The sequence below is a fragment of the Tamandua tetradactyla genome, chromosome 13, assembly GCF_023851605.1.
Source record: "Tamandua tetradactyla isolate mTamTet1 chromosome 13, mTamTet1.pri, whole genome shotgun sequence".
Taxonomy (NCBI): Eukaryota; Metazoa; Chordata; class Mammalia; order Pilosa; family Myrmecophagidae; genus Tamandua; species Tamandua tetradactyla.
The window spans coordinates 66,506,155-66,526,157 of NC_135339.1; the positions used below are offsets into that span (position 1 = coordinate 66,506,155).

General features: G+C 38.3%; 1 protein-coding gene across 2 annotated transcripts in view; it reads left to right on the plus strand.

The window, feature by feature from the left end:
* CFAP58 (cilia and flagella associated protein 58) overlaps window positions 1-20,003 on the plus strand; it is a 134,787-nt gene that overhangs the window by 30,499 nt on the left and 84,285 nt on the right. For both annotated transcript variants that reach the window (XM_077125957.1, XM_077125958.1), the window contains exons 10-13: window positions 4,883-5,044; window positions 5,690-5,836; window positions 17,214-17,354; window positions 18,144-18,367. In XM_077125957.1, the coding sequence (XP_076982072.1) occupies window positions 4,883-5,044; window positions 5,690-5,836; window positions 17,214-17,354; window positions 18,144-18,367 (674 nt within the window). The remainder of the gene's footprint in view (window positions 1-4,882; window positions 5,045-5,689; window positions 5,837-17,213; window positions 17,355-18,143; window positions 18,368-20,003) is intronic.

Consider the following 20,003-nt stretch of genomic DNA (forward strand, 5'->3'; position numbering starts at 1 on the left):
ACTAATCCTCACAATAGTCCTATGAGAGAGAGACTATGTATCCCCCATTTTATATTATAACATAGTATAATATAACATAAAAAAGGGGATAGCAACATAAATATGTCTCTCTGAACTTAGGATAGAGGATAAAATAAAGAGCAAGAAAAACAGGGGAGACATACAATTTCATGTGCCTGTACCCATAGATATTTTCTATTTTCAGAAAGTGAGTTTTTCAGTTTCATTGTGAAGATAAAGGCACTGTCAGCATTGAAACCATTGACATCGAGTCAGAAAAACTTATTTGAGAAGTTTACTGTACTGATATTTCATCAAATGCAAGTTAAAGTATTCCAAATTCAATGACCTACTTTCTTATCCTGCCTCAGTCTATATGATATTTTGGCTATGTTGCAGATTTCCAGTATACATTATTGATTTTTATTTCACTCTTATTTCTATTGGCAGGTTGTTTTAGCAGAAAAAGAAAAAGTAGGAGTAGGTTATAAATTGGGTCTTTACCCTCTTAGTGCATTGTAAGCATTTTCTGGGCTCCTCTGAAGTCAGTCTATGAATGCTAGGAGCTCCAACTCTCTGGCTGTAATAAAACTTTCTATATTTGAATATAATTTATCTCGTGAATTGGTTTTAGGTATCTGAAAATGTGATCAATTAATTAAGCTTCAGCCCCACTGCTGGCATTCTGTATCCTCTGATATACTATTTTTAATAGGGGACACGTTTTTTTGTCAAGAGTTTTTGCTACTACGTAAATGCTCCACACATTTTATGAATTTACAGAATTTGAACTTCTATGTGACATTGGAGTTGAATGATTTCCATAAAGATAAATTGAATCCCAACACTTAGAAATAAATTGCTTTGTATATTGTCTTTTCCCCTAGTTTCAATACTCAGGTTATTTTTTCATTGTCATTTAACTTTAAATCCTTTTGATCTTGGAATCATTATGGGTTCTTCTTACTTCACATTTCAGAAGCCCCAAAGCAAGTTTGTGATTTTGTGCACTTTCTGTGCAGAGACATGGACCATGCTACTTGGATGGCCAAAAAAAAGAAATTCCCTTGGTTGCCTCCTTTCTCTGGAGCATTATTCTGTCTGTACAGAAGGTTATTCTTGTCATAACACCTCTCAAAGCAATTAAACAAGTAGTCTTTTTTCTTTTCTCTGTGGTGCTTGAAGTTCTGAGTGCTGATGATGCAGTTTAAAGTTTCCTCAAACTCCTCATTTCAGTGACCCCAAAGAGGGTGATGTCTTAGAGAAGGACTAAATTTTAGGTTAAGATAGCGCCTTTCTTTAAGAATATATAAAACAAAATGACAGATCCAGAAATGATTACCTTATTCACGTTTCATATTTATTCCTAACCTATATATTTTAGTTGCCAGAGTTGGTATTTTAAAAGGCCACCTGCAGATCATTTTTAAGGATTCTGAAGAGATGGTTCAGAGAAATGATGGAAGAAGAAACTGGGGTTTCTTAACATCTCAGATCCATCTGCTTGCCTCTTCTGCAGACCTTCTTGTCATTTAACTTCCAATCTTTCTCCTTCCAGGCCCCATTCAGCCATCCAAGCCACTCATGATAAGCATATATATGTCTTACCTTTGGCCATTTTCCCCCCCACACAAAGTGAATAATAGCTATAATTAACAGTAATAATGAAACAGTAGGAAAATTATAAGAAGATATTTTATGCAATTCTAGTTGCTTAAATTTAAAAGTTTCAATGAAGTAGAGAATTCCCTAGAAATTATGTACATCAAAGTTTGACTCAAGAACTAGAACACTTGAAAGATCAATAAATATTGAAGCTGTCCTGAAAGTTAAGATATAATAAAATCCAGCACTGCTTGAGGGCCTAATGATTTTAGAATTGAGTTCCTTCGAACTTAAACAAAAAAACCAAAAAACCAGACAGTTCTCATGTCACCTTAGAAAAAGTACTGCTTATGCGTGTTATATCGTATTGTTTTGGGTAATATTGATAGGCATTTATGCATGTTATATTGTACTGTTTTGGGTAATATTGATAGGCATTGCTTTACTGATATAGCTCATGTTTTCTGTAGTAATAATGTAGAAAGATTTCAGACCTTGGAGAGAGTCTGGGATCCCAGGCAAAACCTTGGTTGGGATGTTTGAGGTCTAAGAAGAGAGATGAAGTTCCCACAAATTATGTAAATACTAAATATTAACTAATTAGACAAAATGTCAAAATCTATCTATTAATCTTCCTGCCTTCGATGTTCCCATAACACCCTGGGCATATTTCAGTCTGGTGGTCGTATCCATTCCTTGGTTATCTATTCTTTGGTGAAGTCTCTCACTAGACATGAACTAGATATGAACTTGAGGGAGGGAATGTATCTTAGTCTTCTTTATATCACTAGTGCTTTAATAGTGTCTGCCATTGAAATGTACTTAATATTCATTGAATGACTTAATAAGTGAATGAGTGAATGAATGAGTGAACAACAGAAAGGTACTCTGTTCACTTTATAAAACTAGCAGAAATCTTGGTATTAAAAGAAAACTAAAAAGAACGCTAGAGACCTATTTCTCTTAAGACTATGCATTCAGAATTCCAAATAAAATTCGATTACATAAAATTCAGTAGTACCTTAAAAGAATCATCTGGTATGTACAAGGCAGTTAATCCTGCAACTGCAAGGATGGTTTTCTTTGAAGAAAACTGGTGCTGGCAGTGTGGAAATGTAAAGTGTTACAGCCATGTTGGAAAGCAATCTAGTGGTATCTATTAAGAGTTAAAAATATATATGATCTTTGAGCCATCTATCCAACTTGCAGAAATATATCCCCTAGAAATAAAAGCAAGGGTGCATGAGGACATGTACAGAAATGTTTATTGCGGTATTGTTAATAGTGGCAAAAAAGTGGAAAAAGTTAAAGCCCATCAGGAGGGGAAGATTTGGGTAAATGATGATATATACATACTATAGAATATTATACAGCCTTGAAAGAGAATGAATTAGAGTTATACTAGATGATTTCCACATGTATTTTGAGTGATAAAAGCAAAGTGCATAAAAGTATATAAAATAAAATTCCATTTGACTTAAAAAAAACCCAAAACCTAAAGAGCAAAGCTAAAGAAAGCAAAAATAGCAAAAACCAAATCAAACTAAACCAAAATGAACAAAAACACCACAAAAAATATAACTAAAGGAAAACAAACAAATTTCTGTATCTGTTTACTTTCCAGCTTAATAATTTTGGTAATTATATTAATTCTTTTGATTTCAGTTTCTTCCTTCATAAAATCAGGTGTGATAATACACATTTCATAGGATTTTTGTGATGATTAAATAAGTTAATACATGTAAGTGCCTGGTACATAGAAAGTACCTGTTATTACTGTATTTGTAAATCTGAATAACATGTACAGAATTTTTTTAAAAATGTGGATGGATGTATACTAGATTGTTAACTTGGTTATATTTATGTATAGTTGTGGGGCTGATGTGGGTTAAGGGAAGAGGTAAGGTCCAAATAAATAAGGAAAATAAATGTATATTTCATATTTGTGCATTTAAACTTAAGACATATGGGACTATGTTTAAAAAATCAGCTTAAATATTTTAATAAGAAAAAATTATTAGACTATCAAACCAATATATTCAATAAAAAGGTACAAAGAAAACTTTGAAAAGGGCCTATTCAAAGATATAAAGGATACATAGATATTTTAAGCACAGGCATCTTCAGCTCTGATGGGAAGACACTAAAGCAGGGGTTCTCAGTATATTATCAAAATACTAATTCCACTAGTGAAAAAAATAGGATTCTGATAATTTGGGAACATGTTATTTCAAGCAAGTAGCCCACACTTAACTCACAGTGAAGATCGCATGGCAAAGGTATAAGAGGTCCCTTTTGTCATTTTCAGGTAAAAGGTTTCAGATAAAATGTTATTTCCTCAGGTAAAATGTCACTTTCTGACCTTATTTCAAGTATATTCCCCTTCCCTCCATTCTTGGTCCTGTTGCTCTACTGATTTCCTTCAATCGTAACCAATAATTAAGAGAGATCCATGAAAACTCAATGAGATCTTAAGAATTTTCTCCTTATATGTTCTAGCTGGACCTTAATTCAGCTATTTATTTCATCAGTTTCCTTGCTAAAATTTTTCTTCTTAAGGAATTGTTTATGAAGTTTGTCCTTAAAAATCAATGTCTGTGGACCTTGCAGCTGAGGGTCACGATAATATAATTTTTGCTGTCTGAATTGCTTATTGGTTCACTGTGGAATTTTGTTTCTTGGTTTTTCATACTTGCAAAAAGGAGGCAGTCATTCTTATATCACATCTTTTCTTGAAGTGTTTTGTGCACAACAACGCACTTTTTATGAAGCTCTTTGCGTTCCCTTTGCATTTCCCTGATGGAGCAACTTAGATATTGGCAAGCCAGCGTTAAGATTGCTATCGGTGTCTGAACGCCACATTTCTTCTTGTTATTTCTATAAAGCAGTGAATGTGGCCAGACAGCTAAGCTATCTCTTAGAGCTTTGTCTGAAGATCAGTTTAAGCCTGTGTTTTTTTTTTTTTTTTGTGGGTGGGTAGGGTGATCAGGAGGAGTTTTCAGAATTGAAAGGATTATTTTTTCCCCTCTTGTGATCACAGAATGACTGTGCTAAGCCTCTGTGCTTGAGCAGAATTCTGCACAGATAAAATATGTGTTGCCCCTAATCAACTGGGCTGAATTCCTGTGTTGTACTGCAGTGATTATAACAACAGTCAGATTTTCTGAAGGTTGGCATCTCTTATAGCTACCCTTAGATAAAATCTCCAAACTTGTCCCAAGCTGATAATCACAGAAAGACTATTTAACCACATTCATATACTTTTTTTCTCCTCCAGGTCCTCATGAACATGGAAGACATAAAAATCCGTGAAATGCAGATTTTTGACTACAGGAAAAGAATAGCTGAATCAGAGACTAAATTAAAACAGCAACAGAATCTATACGAAGCTGTCAGGTCTGATAGGAATCTGTATAGCAAAAATCTGGTTGAGGCTCAGGTAAATAATATTTGTGTCTTTACATTTTGATCCCTCTATACCCTGGGCTTAAAACAGTTCTTTTTATCCTAATGGCAGAATTTAGAATAGATCAAGAAATAAATCTTGTGGAATTTACTTGAAAGAATAGATTAATTTATACAAAACTTTCAAGTTTGAAATTGAAATGACACAACTTGATGGGATGGTGAAGATCATGTTCGTATTTTAATTATAATGTAGAATTGTCATTCTCCTCTGTCTAATTTTTAAAACTGGTAATAGCTACCATGACTCAGAAGGTAGCAGCAGATTCTTTCCCTTTAATTGCAGAGATTGCTTCATAGTATTCTAGTTATAATGATTGTTGTGCCTCAAATTCTTGTAAAATGAGGAATAGAGTGCATTTTTATATACATACATGTGTACATCTATATATATGTCATATGGATTATGCTCATTTAATATATATCTCGGAGAATATTTTGAGAGATAGTGCTTTGAGATTGATAGGCCCAAGACATAAAGGAATAGCCCAGTGACAATTGATCAAGAGACCATTGTTTTGAGAGCACCTCCCTCAAAAGCTCTTGATTTTATGTATTAGTCTTCCATTGGGTCTTCCATTTAATTCACTTTCAGACTTTTTTCCTTTCATTTTCTTAGGATGAAATAACGGAAATGAAGAGGAAATTAAAGATTATGACCCATCAGGTTGATCAGCTGAAAGAAGAAATATCTGCCAAAGAGTCAGCACTTGTGAAGCTACATCTGGAACAGCAGCGAATAGAAAAGGAGAAGGAAACATTGAAGGTACTGCATTAGTCAGGGTTCTCTATGGAAACAGAACTAGTGAGAGATATCTGTAAATATGAGATTTTATAAAAGTATCTCATGCAACTGCGGGGATGCATCAGTCCCAGTACTGTAGGGCAGGCCACAAACTGCCAACTCTGATAGTCTTAAAGGAATCCTCCAGGAGAGGCTGGCTGACTGAAGTGGAGAGATTCTCTCTTCTGTCTTCTCCTTTAAAGCCTTCAACTAGTTAATTGAAATGTCACTAATTGACTGCAGATGCAATCAGCCATGGATGCAATGTGCTGATGATTTAATAAACCAGTCTTCTGGTTTATTAACCAATCATGAAATGTTTGGAGTAATATTTAGGCCAGTGCTTTCTTGACCAGAAAACTGGGCACCGTCATCTGGACAAGTTGACACATCACAGTCCATAACCATAACAATCCATCCCTTGTCAATTTGGCACCAATGTGCATCACCTTAAACCATGTTTAATCTTGAAATAGAACACAATAATAGACATATTTTTTGTTTAATAGTACTCAGCTGTCTTGTATACAACCAAAAACACACTAAATCTCTCCAGAATAAGGTGCAAGTCCTTGGGTAACATTCACTCTGAAACTTGGTATTCTATAACGTAAATACTTTGACATGAACAATACAACTTATGTCATATAATAAGGAGATAAGATACAGAAGAAAACAAAGATATTCGCTTTATGTATAAATATAAACATACTCATAACAAAGAAAGAAAGAAATATTCATACCATTACAGTCCTTGTTTCTCTAACTGGTCATGTGCTTGAAGTTCATATTTATCACTTTGTTCTTCCACTACCCATTCCATGATTTCTGTATCCTCAGCAAGCACTTCAGCTGGCCATGGTTCTTTGCCTGGTGGGGAGATCCAGACTTTCATTCCTGAAGTTTCTGGGCCATTGGTAGTCCTGCTTGGATTAGATTGTTACACTTTTCCATTGACTTTAATCATAGGGCATGGTAGTACTAAGAGACACTCTAGGGTATCTTCAGGAAAATGCTTCTTTACCTCCATTGTGTAGTTGCAGTCCTATTTCCCCTTGATATTCAGGATCCTTCACCCTAGCCAGTGTAGTAATCCTCTTCCTTGCCTATTGATTCAGAGGCATGAGAAGCCCAAAATGGCCAGGTGGCATGCTTATCTTCCAGTTCAATGGACTCATTGTTGTGTCTCCTGATAGGAACACTCCTCTTCTTGAAACTAAAACCTTTAGACCAGTAGAGCTTAAGGTTGCAGGGACAGGAAAAAAAAAAATTTTCCTAGTGGATCACCAAGGTGATAATGAGTAGCACCACTCCCATTTTCACCCCTTGATTCCTGGACCCATGAATCCTGGCTATGGGAGAAACGGCACCATACAGTCGACATTGATTCAGAGCATACACAGGCTCCTGGAGAACATTTTCCCAGCCCTGTAAAATATCACTGCATAGTTGGTGCTGTAAGTGATACTTCAGAAGGTCATTCTGCTATTCTGTCAACCTAGCTGCTTCTGGATGTTGGGGAACATGCTAAGACCAGAGAATTCCATGAGCATGTGCCCATTCCCATGCTTCGTTTGCTGTGAAGTGGGTTTCTTGATCAGGGACAATGCTGTGTGGAATAACCTGATGGTGGATAAGGTATTCTGTAAGTCCACAGATGATAATTTTAGTGGAGTCATTGCATGCAGGGAAGGCAAAGTGTATCTGGAATATGTATCTTTCCCAGTTAGAACAAATCACTGCCCCTTCCATGATGTAAGTGGTCCAACGTAATCATCCTGCCACCAGATGGCAAGCTGATTACCTCAGGGAATGGTGCCTTATTGGAGACTGAGTGTGGGTCTCTGCTGCTGGCAGATTGGGCACTCAGTGGTGACTGTAGCCAGGTTGGCCTTGGTGAGTGAAAGTCCATGATGCTGAGCCCATGCATAACCTCCGTCACCACCACCATGACCACTTTGTTTATGAGCCCATTGGGCAATGACAAGAGTGGCAGGGAAAACAGGATCACTGGTATTCACAGAATGGGTCATCTTATCCACTTGATTATTAAAATCTTCCTCTGCTGAAGTCACCAGAGCATTCACACTGGACACAAATATCTTCATGTTTTTTTGCCCACTCAGGAAGGTCTATCTACATACCTCTTCCCCAGACCTCTTTGTCACTAATTTTCCAGTCATGCTCCAAGTTCCCCACCATCCATCCAAACTGTTAGCAACAGCCCATGAGTCAGTAAACAAATGAACCCCTGGCCAGTTCTTCTTCCAAGCAAAATGAACAATCAGGTGCACTGCTTGAAGTTCTGCCCACTGGGAAGATTTCCCCTCACCACTGTCCTTCAAGGACATCCCAGGAAGGGGCTGCAGTGCTGCAGCTATCCACTTTTAAGTGGTACCTAGATATCGTATAGAACCATCTGTGAACCAGGCCTGAGTTTTCTCTTCCTCAGTCAACTAATTGTAAGCAGCTCCCCAAGATGCCATAACTCTGGGGTGTGAAAGAGATGGCAATGTGGCAGAAATGGGGCCATGGGTATTTGGGTCACTTCCTCATGTAACTTACTTGTGCCTTCAGGACCTGCTCAGGCCCTTTCTCATATATACCATTTCCATTTTATGATGGAGTACTGCAGTGCACATCTAACTTTATAGCTTGGTCAGAGAACACCCAGCTCATAATAGGCAACTCAAGTCTCGTGGTAACTTGGTGGCCCATGGTTAAGTGTTCAGTCTCTACAAAGGCTCAGTAGTAGGCCAAAGACTATTTGTCAAAAGGAGAGTAGTTATCTGCAGAGGATGGTAAGGCTTTACTCCAATATCCAAAGGGCCTGCATTGTGGTTCTTCTGTAGGGGCTGCCAAAAGCTTCAGAAAGCATCTCTATTTGTCACTGATACTTCCAGTGCCACTGAATTTGCTGGATCATATGGCCCAAGTGACAGAGCAGCTTACATAGCAGCCTGAAATCATTGTAGGCCTCTTCTTGTTCTGGTTCCCCATTCAGAACTAACAAATTTTCTTGTAACTTGGTAAGTGGGCTGGATTAGCACACCCAAATAAGGAACATGTTGTCTCCAAAATTCAAAGAGGCCAACTAGGTGTTGTGCCTTTTTTTGGTCGTAGGAGGAGCAAGATGCAACAGCTTATCACTCTAGAAGGGATATCTTGATATGTGTCACATGCTGGACACATAGAAATTTTACTGAGTTGGAGGGCCTTGTATTTTTGTTGGATTTTTCTCCCTTCCTCTGACATGCAAATGTGTTACCATTAAGGCTAGAATAGTTGATACTTCTTGCCCACTAGATTCAGTCAACATATCATCAATGCATCTGTGTGATGTCTTGTGGGAGGGAGAAACCATCAAGGTCCCTGTGGACACAATTATGATATAGGGCTGGAGAGTTGATATACCCCTGAGAAAGGACAGTGAAGGTATACTGTTGGCCTTGCACGCTGAAAGCAAACTGTTTCTCGTGTTTCCTCCATACTAACTATTGAGGAAAAAAGCATTTTCCAGATCATTAGCTGTATACCAGATACCAGGGGATGTATTGATTTACTCAAGCAATGATGCCACATCTGGAACAGCAGATGCAATTGGAGTCACCATCTGGTTAAGTTTATGAAAATCCACTGTCATCCTCCATGACTCATCTGTTTTCTGCCCAGGCCAAATAGGAGAGTTGAATGGGGATATGGTAGAAATTACCACCCCTGCATATTCAAATCCTTGATGGTGGTGCTAATCTTTGCAATCGCTCCAGGAGTCTGGTATTGCTTCTGATTTACTATTTTTCTTGGAAGGGACAGTTCTAGTAGCTTCCACTTGGCCTTTCCTACCATAATAGCCCTTACTCCATGAGTTAGTGAACCAGTATAGGGATTCTGCCAATTGCTGAATATGTCTGTTCCAATTATGCATTCTGGAACTGGGGAAATAACCACAGAATGGGTCTCTGTACCCACTGGACCCACTGTGAGATTGACCTGAGCTAAAACTCCATCAGTCACCTGACTTCCGTAAGTCCCTACTGTGACTGCTGGACCAGAGTGATGTTTTGGATTTCCTGGAATTAATGTTCTTCTGAGCCGGTGTCTAATCATTCCCCCAATATATGGTCATTTCCTTTCCTCCAAAGCAGTTACCCCGTTCAGAGGCCTGGAGGTCTTCCTTAGGAGAAAGAGTAACAGTGTAAATTTTTGCTGGTGTAACAGGGTCCTTCCCCAAGTGAACCTGGCTTTCCCTCATTCAAGGGGCTCTGGGTCTGTGAACTGTTTGAATTCTGGGAATTGATTAAGGGGCCATGACTCTGCTTTTATAATTTAAGTTAAACTTTTGTTCACTTGATCAAGAACTCTTCTGCTTATGCATATCAAACAAGAATTTAGTTGACTGCCCGTCTATTTTACTTCTTGGTACCACATGATCTACTAGCCAATGTAGATGCTCTCTGAGTCAGATTATTTTGACTGCTGCTTTGAGTCTGCTGTCCTTCATGGTAGCCACACCCACCATGCCTTTGGTGATTTAACACTGCCACATAGCTTATGCCAACTCTGGATCCGATCATCCCCATTGTATTCAAGAATTCCAGCTCAGTTACAGCAGTTCCCATAGTATTATCTGACCTATAAAGAAGGGTGACTATAGAACTCTTCAGGGATGATGGAGCTAAGCTCACAAACTTATTCCTTACTGGTACAAGTTGTGTCCTCTGGACATTCCTGAGGTATGTGAGCAGGTCTTCTGTGACAAATCCACTCTAACATTCCAGTCTCTCTAAGCCTTTGGAACCCTTCCCTCCACATTATATCAGGGAAGTTCTGGCATTTTGACCTCAAGTAATCTCAGCCACCTTTTGAGCCACATCTCAACCTACTACCCAAACTGTTAATGCCCTTTCTGACCTTAGAGTTACAACATTGAATGCAGAATCTCTGCTTAATGGGCCCATATCAATAAATTCAGCCTGATACAACTTCATATTCCTTCCACCAGTATCCCACACCCTTAATATCCCTTCCCACACATATTCCCCTGATTTCTGTCTATGTATATGTGAAAACTCAAGCAGCTTTTTTGGAGTATAGCGTACTTCCTTGTGGGTCACACTTTGTATCTCACCTTTCAGGGCCTATTGGGACTTTAATCTAGTTATAGGTCTTGAAGAAAAGAGGGTGGTAGGGGTGGGTCATGAAAAGAAATAGAAGTGTCCTTCAAGCCAATTACCTCAGGATATCCTGCTGCAGTTTCATCTGGAGAAATAGGATTAATCGCTCCAGACAAAGGGAACTTTTTCCATGGGGAGGGGATTACAGGTTTAGCAGGCCCTGCAGGGTTAATCTCTTTAGTTGGAGGTTGAGTGACAGACTCCTCAGGGCAGACTGGAGGTCCAGAAGCAATTTCCTCAAGGTAAGGTGGAGGTCAGGAAGCTCTTTCCTTAGGGCAGGCTAGAGATTGGATGGTTGTTTCCTCAGGGCAGGCTGGAGATTTGATTGTTCCTCAGGGCGAACCATTACAGGTCTATCTAGCACAGGCTTCCAGTGTTCTCACTGCTATCACTATCAGCCCATATGTCCCCATCCCAGTTTTCAGGATCCCATTCTTTTCCAATCAGTGCCTTTACTTTGACTGCAGACCCCTGCAAGGTTGAGATTTTAGTTTGTGTTGTAAATCTGCTACTCACATGTTGAGACTCTGGGTCTGGTGTGCAGAGATATCAAGTCTGTGACCACAGGAAATAAGATTTTCTTTCAGGCACACATAGAAACTTTTACATCTTTCATATTGCATTTAAATTGTAAATTTGGCGCCTTCAACTCATGCCTTTTTCTTGTAATTGTATCCAACGTATTCTAAGAACAACCAGCCAACATCATTATACCTCTTAACTCCATAAAACTCTGTAAAGGTTTCAAAAAAACTGTCACTCAGAGTCTTGCCTCATGTAAATATACAATTAGCAGAATCAAATGGTGATATTTTGCATATCTCTGTTGCCAGCTCACACCATGAACTGTCAGTGCCATCTTGATTATTGGAAAGGTAGTCATTAGTGCCTTTGAATCTAATCAGAGCAGAAAACCAATTGCAAAAAAAAAAAGTTTATATCCTACTAAGACATATCCCTTTAAATCTAGTAATTAAGAGCATTGTATGTGTCTACTAACATAATGTAAGTACTCTTTCCAAACATACATCATCCAGTAATTACAATATTTCAAAACCTCTAACCAAATGTGTTTTACTATATACATTACTAAACTTAGAATGTTTTCTTTTTCCTATCCAATCCAATTGGTTTCCCTTCTAATATATTTGTCCAAAAAATTAATAAAGGACCTTCTAAGAGAATCATGCCACTCTTACTGTGAAGTGTATTATGCATATATAAAACACTCCTGATGCTTAGGACCACTTGCAGAAACTGTACACAACAAATGAGAGACTGAGGACCTTTGTTTCTGCACATACTACCTTTCAAAAATAGTTCTTATCTTGAAAATGTGTATCTAGTGTTGGACAGGTTTATACCATCATGTTTAAGATAATGTGGATTGAAATATGCACTCTCAATGTAATAATGGGTTTTGTAAATTTAATGATAGGTTTTCATAGAAATAGAAATTTCTGTGAAATTTCTGCTACATCACATTAACTCAAGGCACATCTTGGTTCAAGAAAGATTAAAATGTTAAAAAGTACCTTTACTAAAATAATTTGGTATTTAATGTATTTACCTTTCTGAAACTTTCATCTCCACCACTCTAGCTTCTGATAGAAAAAGAGTAGACTTCTGCATCAAAATTTGTTTATCTACGAGGAAACATACACATATTTTCTAAGATTTGAAAATATCCTGCATCTTTGCCCTTATTTTCCTTATTCAAAATCATAATTTTATATAAGGCAGTTTATTCCACCCTGGATTCTGAAGTGGGATGGGCTTTATTTTTTATTGAATGAATCAGAAAAACTTTATTGTAAACATAGCTTCACCCATGGGCCTGATGGACCTATGTTTGCAAGCCTTCAATTTAACTCCATTTAGAGATTATCTACTCTTTCCTTTTAGAGAATGGCAAGGATCCTGATCACTTACTTTCCCAAGTAGAACACTATTCAAAAGATCAATTATTGCCCCATAATGGGGTGCAAGGTGGAACTAATTGCTTTCTTTAAAATTCTGCTTTAGAACAAGCAATGTCTTGTGCAAATGATAATTATTTTTAATTCCTTAGAATCTGAATTTAGATTCTATTTGTTTCGATGTGATTATCTTATATAAAAATTCTTCTAGGCATATGACCTCAGTTATCAGTCATCTACACATATAGCTCCAAAGAAGCATCATAATAAAATAAAATAAATAACACAGGGTCTTGTTTTTTCATCTGGGGTCAGCAAGGTTGGCAGGTGGTAGACATCAAGGATGATTAAAGGGCTTCTGCTCAGTTACTAGACAGGGTCTGCTTTAAATTGGGAATCCTAGATCTGGATAGCTTTGGGCCATCGATTATAGGAAGTTGCTTTGACCTTAACTGTGAAACTAGGAATATTTTTTTCCCAACAGTTTCCATTAAGGCAAGACTGAGAAACACAGAAAGGATGTCTGCTTGATTTATTATTTGAGGTTACCCAAGGGTGACTTGGGATGGTACTTCTACTGGATAATTTTGGCCAATTATTAAACCTGTTTGACATTCTTTAGTAAAATATGACAGCTCAAATGTCGAGTTTGAGTCTCTTGACTTTTTAGCCTATGAATTTGAATCATGTTATATACAGGTCTCTGGATTCATGCATCTGAAGTTTGCAAACCAAAACCTGGGGGAAAGGGCAGATTTTCCAAGAATTTTACTTTCAGAAAAGTTTGGTTTGTTGTTATTGTGAGTCCTAAAAAGATATGTGGGTGCAAATCCCTCCTGAAGAAGAGGCAAACCCTACCCTGCTTGATAAAGTGTGAAACGCCTTTTGAGAGGACAATCCAGTTTACTCCTCAAAGCCGACAAACAGTTGCCACAGTAGATCATCACCATCCTCATTCATCCCTCTCAAAAGGAAAAATTTTGCTCCTTCCAAGTTTCTTTTCCTTTTTCAGTCCCTCCCAGACTCTACTGACTCAGGATTCTAGACATTACCAGCACATTATGGTTATGACAGTATGTCAGTAATTTTCTGTAGAACTTGCTGCTCTGGGTTTATCTGCCCCTTCTGTCCAAGTCTTGTCTCATCAGCACTGAAGGGGCCATGTCATTTGGAGTCTCTGCCTTCCAGTCCCAACAAGCCCCTGATTCTGTCTAGTCACCTCCCAGTCACCCACATCAATCTGACAGCACTTTGATTCTTAGCAAATAATACAGCAGCAAATTCTGTATGTCTGGAGCTCAGCCTCACATTAGTGACTGGCTTCAGGGTACCATATCCTTCTACTTAGTGGACTCTGTAGAAGGGCGTGGATGGGAGCTTTCGCAGAAAGAATAAGAGAACCTAATTATTCTCATGGCTGGAAGACTTCAATTGGTTCTGTTTTGCTAGATATAAACTGATGGCTCCTGTGAAACCCAGCAAATATCAGGACCACGTAGAAACGGATGGGACTCCCACACATGTGGTTCTTAGAGATATGATTTATGCCTACGGCCAAATTCGATGATACATATTCCATAAATATGTATTCTGTCACAAAACTGTATAATTGGGGAGGCAGTGACTAATGGGTGTGTCCTGCTGTCTCATTACATCTTCACACCACCGGTAACACTTTGATAGATGCTGAAACCTCAGTTCCCACCTAGAATGTCACTTGATGGACTTTTGAGTGCACAGCAGTTGCATCTTTCCTGGATAAGACAGTTCATATTTATAACTGCTAAATGTATTAGACCTAAGGTATCTTGTTGATGCTAACATTTGCTGCCAGCGTCTAATGTCATATCTTGTTTACAGCCCATAAATTTATGTCATAAGGAGACCACTCAGAATTTTGATATATTATGAAAAAAAAATCCTGTACCACCAAGCGCATGAATAGTTTTACAATTCAGACAGATACTTTTACACACCGTTGATTGCATTTTAATATAACAGGAGTCCCATTTTGTTCTGCTGATGGATTCTGATCAGCTCTTGGCACTTAGGAACAGGGAAGTGAATGCTGCACATCTGGGAAAATAAAAGTTTTATTAAAAGATGAGCCACACAGGTATTTTATTGCTGTCTCCACTGTCATCTTAAATGATTATAGAAACAGAAAAGCTGGCTCTTGTCTCTCTTTCTTAATATGCTTTCCCCAAAGTGGTAAATGCTAGATCAGATCTTTCCTCAGTAAGTATTTCTTTTTGCTTAACCCTAGACCAAAACATAAATTTTGTTTGTTCATGAATGAGCAAACAAAATATCATAAAAGAAACCCTTGATTTATAGTAGCTGGTTGCATTTAGTTCTTGAAAGTGCACATCAATTTCCAGGTATGTGATGTTTTCTACTGTTTGAATATGTTTGAGATATGGCGTTAATGATTCTTGGTCTTTGTGGGTAAGGGTAGACCTTGAGAACAGCTGGGTGGTATCATAGGCACTTGCAGGTATGGGGTTTTCTGTAATCTTGGTGACCTTTCTGGGCATGCGATAGAGTGTACCAATACTTCTTGAAGGAGAAAATATTACTCTTTCATTGACATTTGTGACCTATAAGCCATTGTCAAATTGATTCCTTAATATCGTTTTGTCACTCCCTTGTGGTCCAAGGTAAGGGTGAGAGCAGAGTTCCTTCTCCCCATTTGTTTCTTTTTTGCTGCACTAGTCTGTGATGCCACCTGTCCTTCCCATCTGGGCGAAGACCCTCTCAAGGATATATTCCTCTTTCTTTTAATATAGTTGATATAGTTGCATACTCTGTACAAACCCTTGCTAGTCTGGCCGAACTGTTTAACAGCTTTACCTCCTGTTATTCCTTACGTCATGCTCTGTAATGCAGACATACTGGATGCCTTGCTGTCTGCTGAACATACCAGATATTTTATAGTTTTCATGCTTTTGTTCAGGCAAGCCTGATTCTGAAATGGCCACTCTCCAATCCCTATCCCTTCATTTTAGCAATATCTGTCAACTGCCAAGGCCCCAACGGTTCTGCCATCTAAACCTCAGCCAGGAGTAGAAACCCCTTCTTGTGTACCCCCTTGTCCTTTTGTACACACATAGATAGCATTTCCACACTGTTGTGTGATTGGTTACATCTCTCATCTCCCATGGTTGATGAATCCCTTAAATCTTACTCATTTTCTGCATTTGATTTGAAGCTATTGAGTAGTAGTAGCAGAGAGAGCACAGGCTTTGTAATCAAAAGACTTGAGTTAGAATCTCAACTCTTTGACTTGCTACCTGGGTGATGTTTGGCAAGTCATTTACTTCTCTTTGTCTCTGTAAGAGCATCTGTAAAATCTAGGTAATAACAGTAACTACACACAATGCCTAGTATCATGCCTGGGGTGTCATAGGTTTCAAATGTACTGTGGAATCAAAGTGAATGTGTCCTTTGACAGTAATAAATTTTCCTTCTAAAACTTAACAGTCTATAGCATCTTTTCCCTACCACTCCTACAATTTCCACCTATCCTCAAGGGCTGGATTCAAGTTTGAGCTCTCTTAGGAAGCCCCCATGAGGCTAGCGATGCTTTTTCCTCTGACTTCCTACAAATCAGTTTATCATGTGAATGATAAAAAAGATAGTGAAAAAGTATTCTCTGGGCTTCTTAATATTTGCATAATATTTGTGCATCTTATCCTCACATCTGGATCAGAAATGTCTTAGGGGCAGGATCTATGTATCTTTTACATTATTATTTCTTTTCCATTCCATCAGAATGTTTTATAGATAGACGCTTATTTTTTTAATGTGTGCTTGCAAAGGACTTGATTTCCAAAGTTAAAGTGCTGGTGGTATTAGACCATTATAGGAGCTAGGACATACTAAGCCCTCACCTGTCCTCACCCCCACATCCTTCTCTGCACTGTGAATCTTCCCTGCCTTTAGCTGGGTAAGAGATGAAGTGCTGTTGAATAGCAATGAAGCCCCTGCTACACATTTAGAGAAAAATTATAGAAATCCCTTAAAGGCACAACTCACAGAATCAACATGATCACTCTAATGTGCAATACTGTTTCTTCATGGGCTTTATTTAGTGTGGGCATGTGTGGTGAGCTTGCTTTGCTCGTGAGACTGATCAAACTGTGTTAAATGAAGCATCAGAGGCAAGTATAAGAAGTGCAACTGCACATCAAAATCTAGACCCTGCAGTCCCAGATTTGTGTTCTTACCAAGTGAAATTTGTCTGTATCTTTCACTCTTTGTCAGGCTGAGCTGCAGAAACTGAGACAACAAGCCCTGGAGACCAAACACTTCATTGAAAAGCAAGAGGCCGAAGAGAGAAAACTCCTGCGAATCATTGCCGAGGCTGATGGGGAGAGACTAAGACAGAAGAAGGAACTAGACCAGGTAGGAATACCTCCTCTTGAGACGGGCTGGTCTCATCAGCAGACACCAGTGCTTGAGACAACTCTATGAATACTCACTCCCATCTAAACACCTCCATCCAACTGTGTTGGAAAATGACAAAGGCCTGTCTTTTGCGGATTAATTATGAACTATTCATTCATTTTACTCAACTCATATTTACGAGCATTTACTATCTGTCATCTCTATTATAGGCACTGGAGGTACATTGGCAAACAGAAAAACAGTGTCCCTGTTCTCAAGGACCTTACATTTTAGTATAACTAAGGGCTTGTATGTAATTATAATGAATAATTACATGATATGGGAGCTAGAAATGCAAATGCATAATTTGGGGGTTAAAACTCAGATGCTTTCAAGGACCAGGTGGGTTGAAAAAACGAGGAGTGGCCCAGTGTAAGACAGTAAGGAGTAGTGGAACTTGGTAAGAGCTAGTCCACCCTAAAATCATTCAACTTTAGACATTTTAAAAAGAATGCCTTGTAAAAACAAACAAACAAATAAGATGACACACCCACAGGCCAAGACTAGGAACTATGGATGATTTGTTTAACTGTTTCTTTTTCCAGGGAGACTGTAAACTCTGAGGGAGGAACACCTGTGTTTGTTGTGTAGCAGGCCATTTCCTGTTTTCAGCCCAGGTGGCACCTGACACACATGAGTATGGGATAGGTATTCACTGACTGGCTGCTGCTGCTATAATGAAAAATGAGACTTTTAGTTCAGTGAGTGACCTTTCCTTGGTGGCCATGCCCTTCTCTACCTTTCTAGGTCATCAGCGAGAGAGATATCCTGGGGTCTCAGCTGGTTCGGCGCAATGATGAGTTAGCTTTGCTCTATGAGAAGATCAAGATCCAACAATCTGTACTGAATAAAGGCGAGAGCCAGTATAACCAAAGGGTGGAGGACATGAGAATCCTCAAACTCGAAATCAAGAAGCTTCGCCGGGAAAAGGGGATTCTTGCCAGGAGTGTGGCTAATGTAGATGAACTCAGGTAAAAGGAGCCCCTTCAGGGCTGAGGGCACAGCCGTCTGCGTGGAGCACCTGAAATAACCTGCTTTTCCTGCTGGTTGGTCATTGAAGGGCTTTATCAAGTCGTATACAATTTTATATGATGAGATTACTAGGAATGATGAAAACAAATTTTCCTTAATTCAGAGTCTATATTGTATCTATGCTCTTTCACACACAAAAAACTAGTTTGCTTTCAGGGGATAAAAGTGCCAGAAGACTTTTAAAAAACTATATTCTGCATTTTAAAAAGGGGAATTTAAGTCAAATCACAAATTCAAACTAATTACAATTTAGAAAAAAATTTTTTCCCCCATGGGCAATTTTGAACTCCTTTAATAAGGCAGTATGCAAGAGGTGGATTGTCAATATTTAAATTTAATTCTGGTGACATTTACACATCTTTTTCTCGGAATTATATACAGATTGAAAGAGGTGAAAAATTTAATTTCATCACTTCTTGAAAACTCCTGTTTCCTTAGAAGGTGGCCAAATTTTATATTTCACTCTTGATTTATCTTCTGCAGCTTTCACTTTAGCTTAGTGAGCTGCCTTATTACTTTAAATCTTGCATTATACACAAGATTTACCTTCCCTTTGGGAAAACATCACCATGTTTTAAATAGGCAATTGCAGGAAATCAAATAAGAGGTCTGATGTTTTCTCAGTAACTATCCTATACCCTTATTCTCCTCAGACTGGCAGGTGAACAGTATCCTTGACCACCTTTGGTCAAGGACACACTTAGAGAATCTGCTTCTCAAATTAATTGAATTAGAAAAATAGTTTTGATACTTAGATACAGTCAATATATTCAGGAATAGCAGGGTTGCCACTATGAAGAATGAATCAATACTTTTTTTTTTTGAGTGGCTTGTATTTCAGATAATGTAAATAATACAAATCATTGTTGAAAAAGTGGGAAATGCAGAAAAAAATAGAAAGAAGAGATTAGAAAATCACTCATAACTTTACTACCCAGAGATACCACAGTTGACATTTTGGAGACAAATGGATTCATTCTAAGTAGCTATTGAATGATTTCCAAGACCATTAGTAAACTTGCCAGCCATGAGTTATTTTTATTACATACTCAAAGGACCAGATTTCACCTATTTCTAGTCAGTACTGCTGGTTTGTTGATAATAGACTTTATTTTTCTTTTCGATGGGTAGACAACTTAATAAAGACATTGGGGCAAGCAGGCATGAACTACAATGTCAGCCTTGCCACAGTACAAGCTGTGTGACCTTGAGAAAATTTCTTAACTTCTCTGAACTTTGGTTTGTAGTTAAAATTGAACACAAAAATACATCTGCTTAGCACAGAGTCTAGCACAAAATAAACCGTCAGTGATGGTAGGTAATACACTTTCCCTCCTTTTCTGATGACACTCCAGAAAATGGAAGTGTTAGAAATTTGCTTTTAATTCTAAGCAGCTTGTTCTGAGCTCCCTGTTGAGTGAACACTATGCAGTTAATTCTAATGGTTTGTCTTGCTAATGAGGGAAAGTTGTATTTGGTTTAAATGAAGCAATTAAGTAAAGGAGATGGCTTAGTATTAGTAATCTGCACACCCAGAGCAGAGGACTGATCATGATATCCGTATTTCCCGTGTTA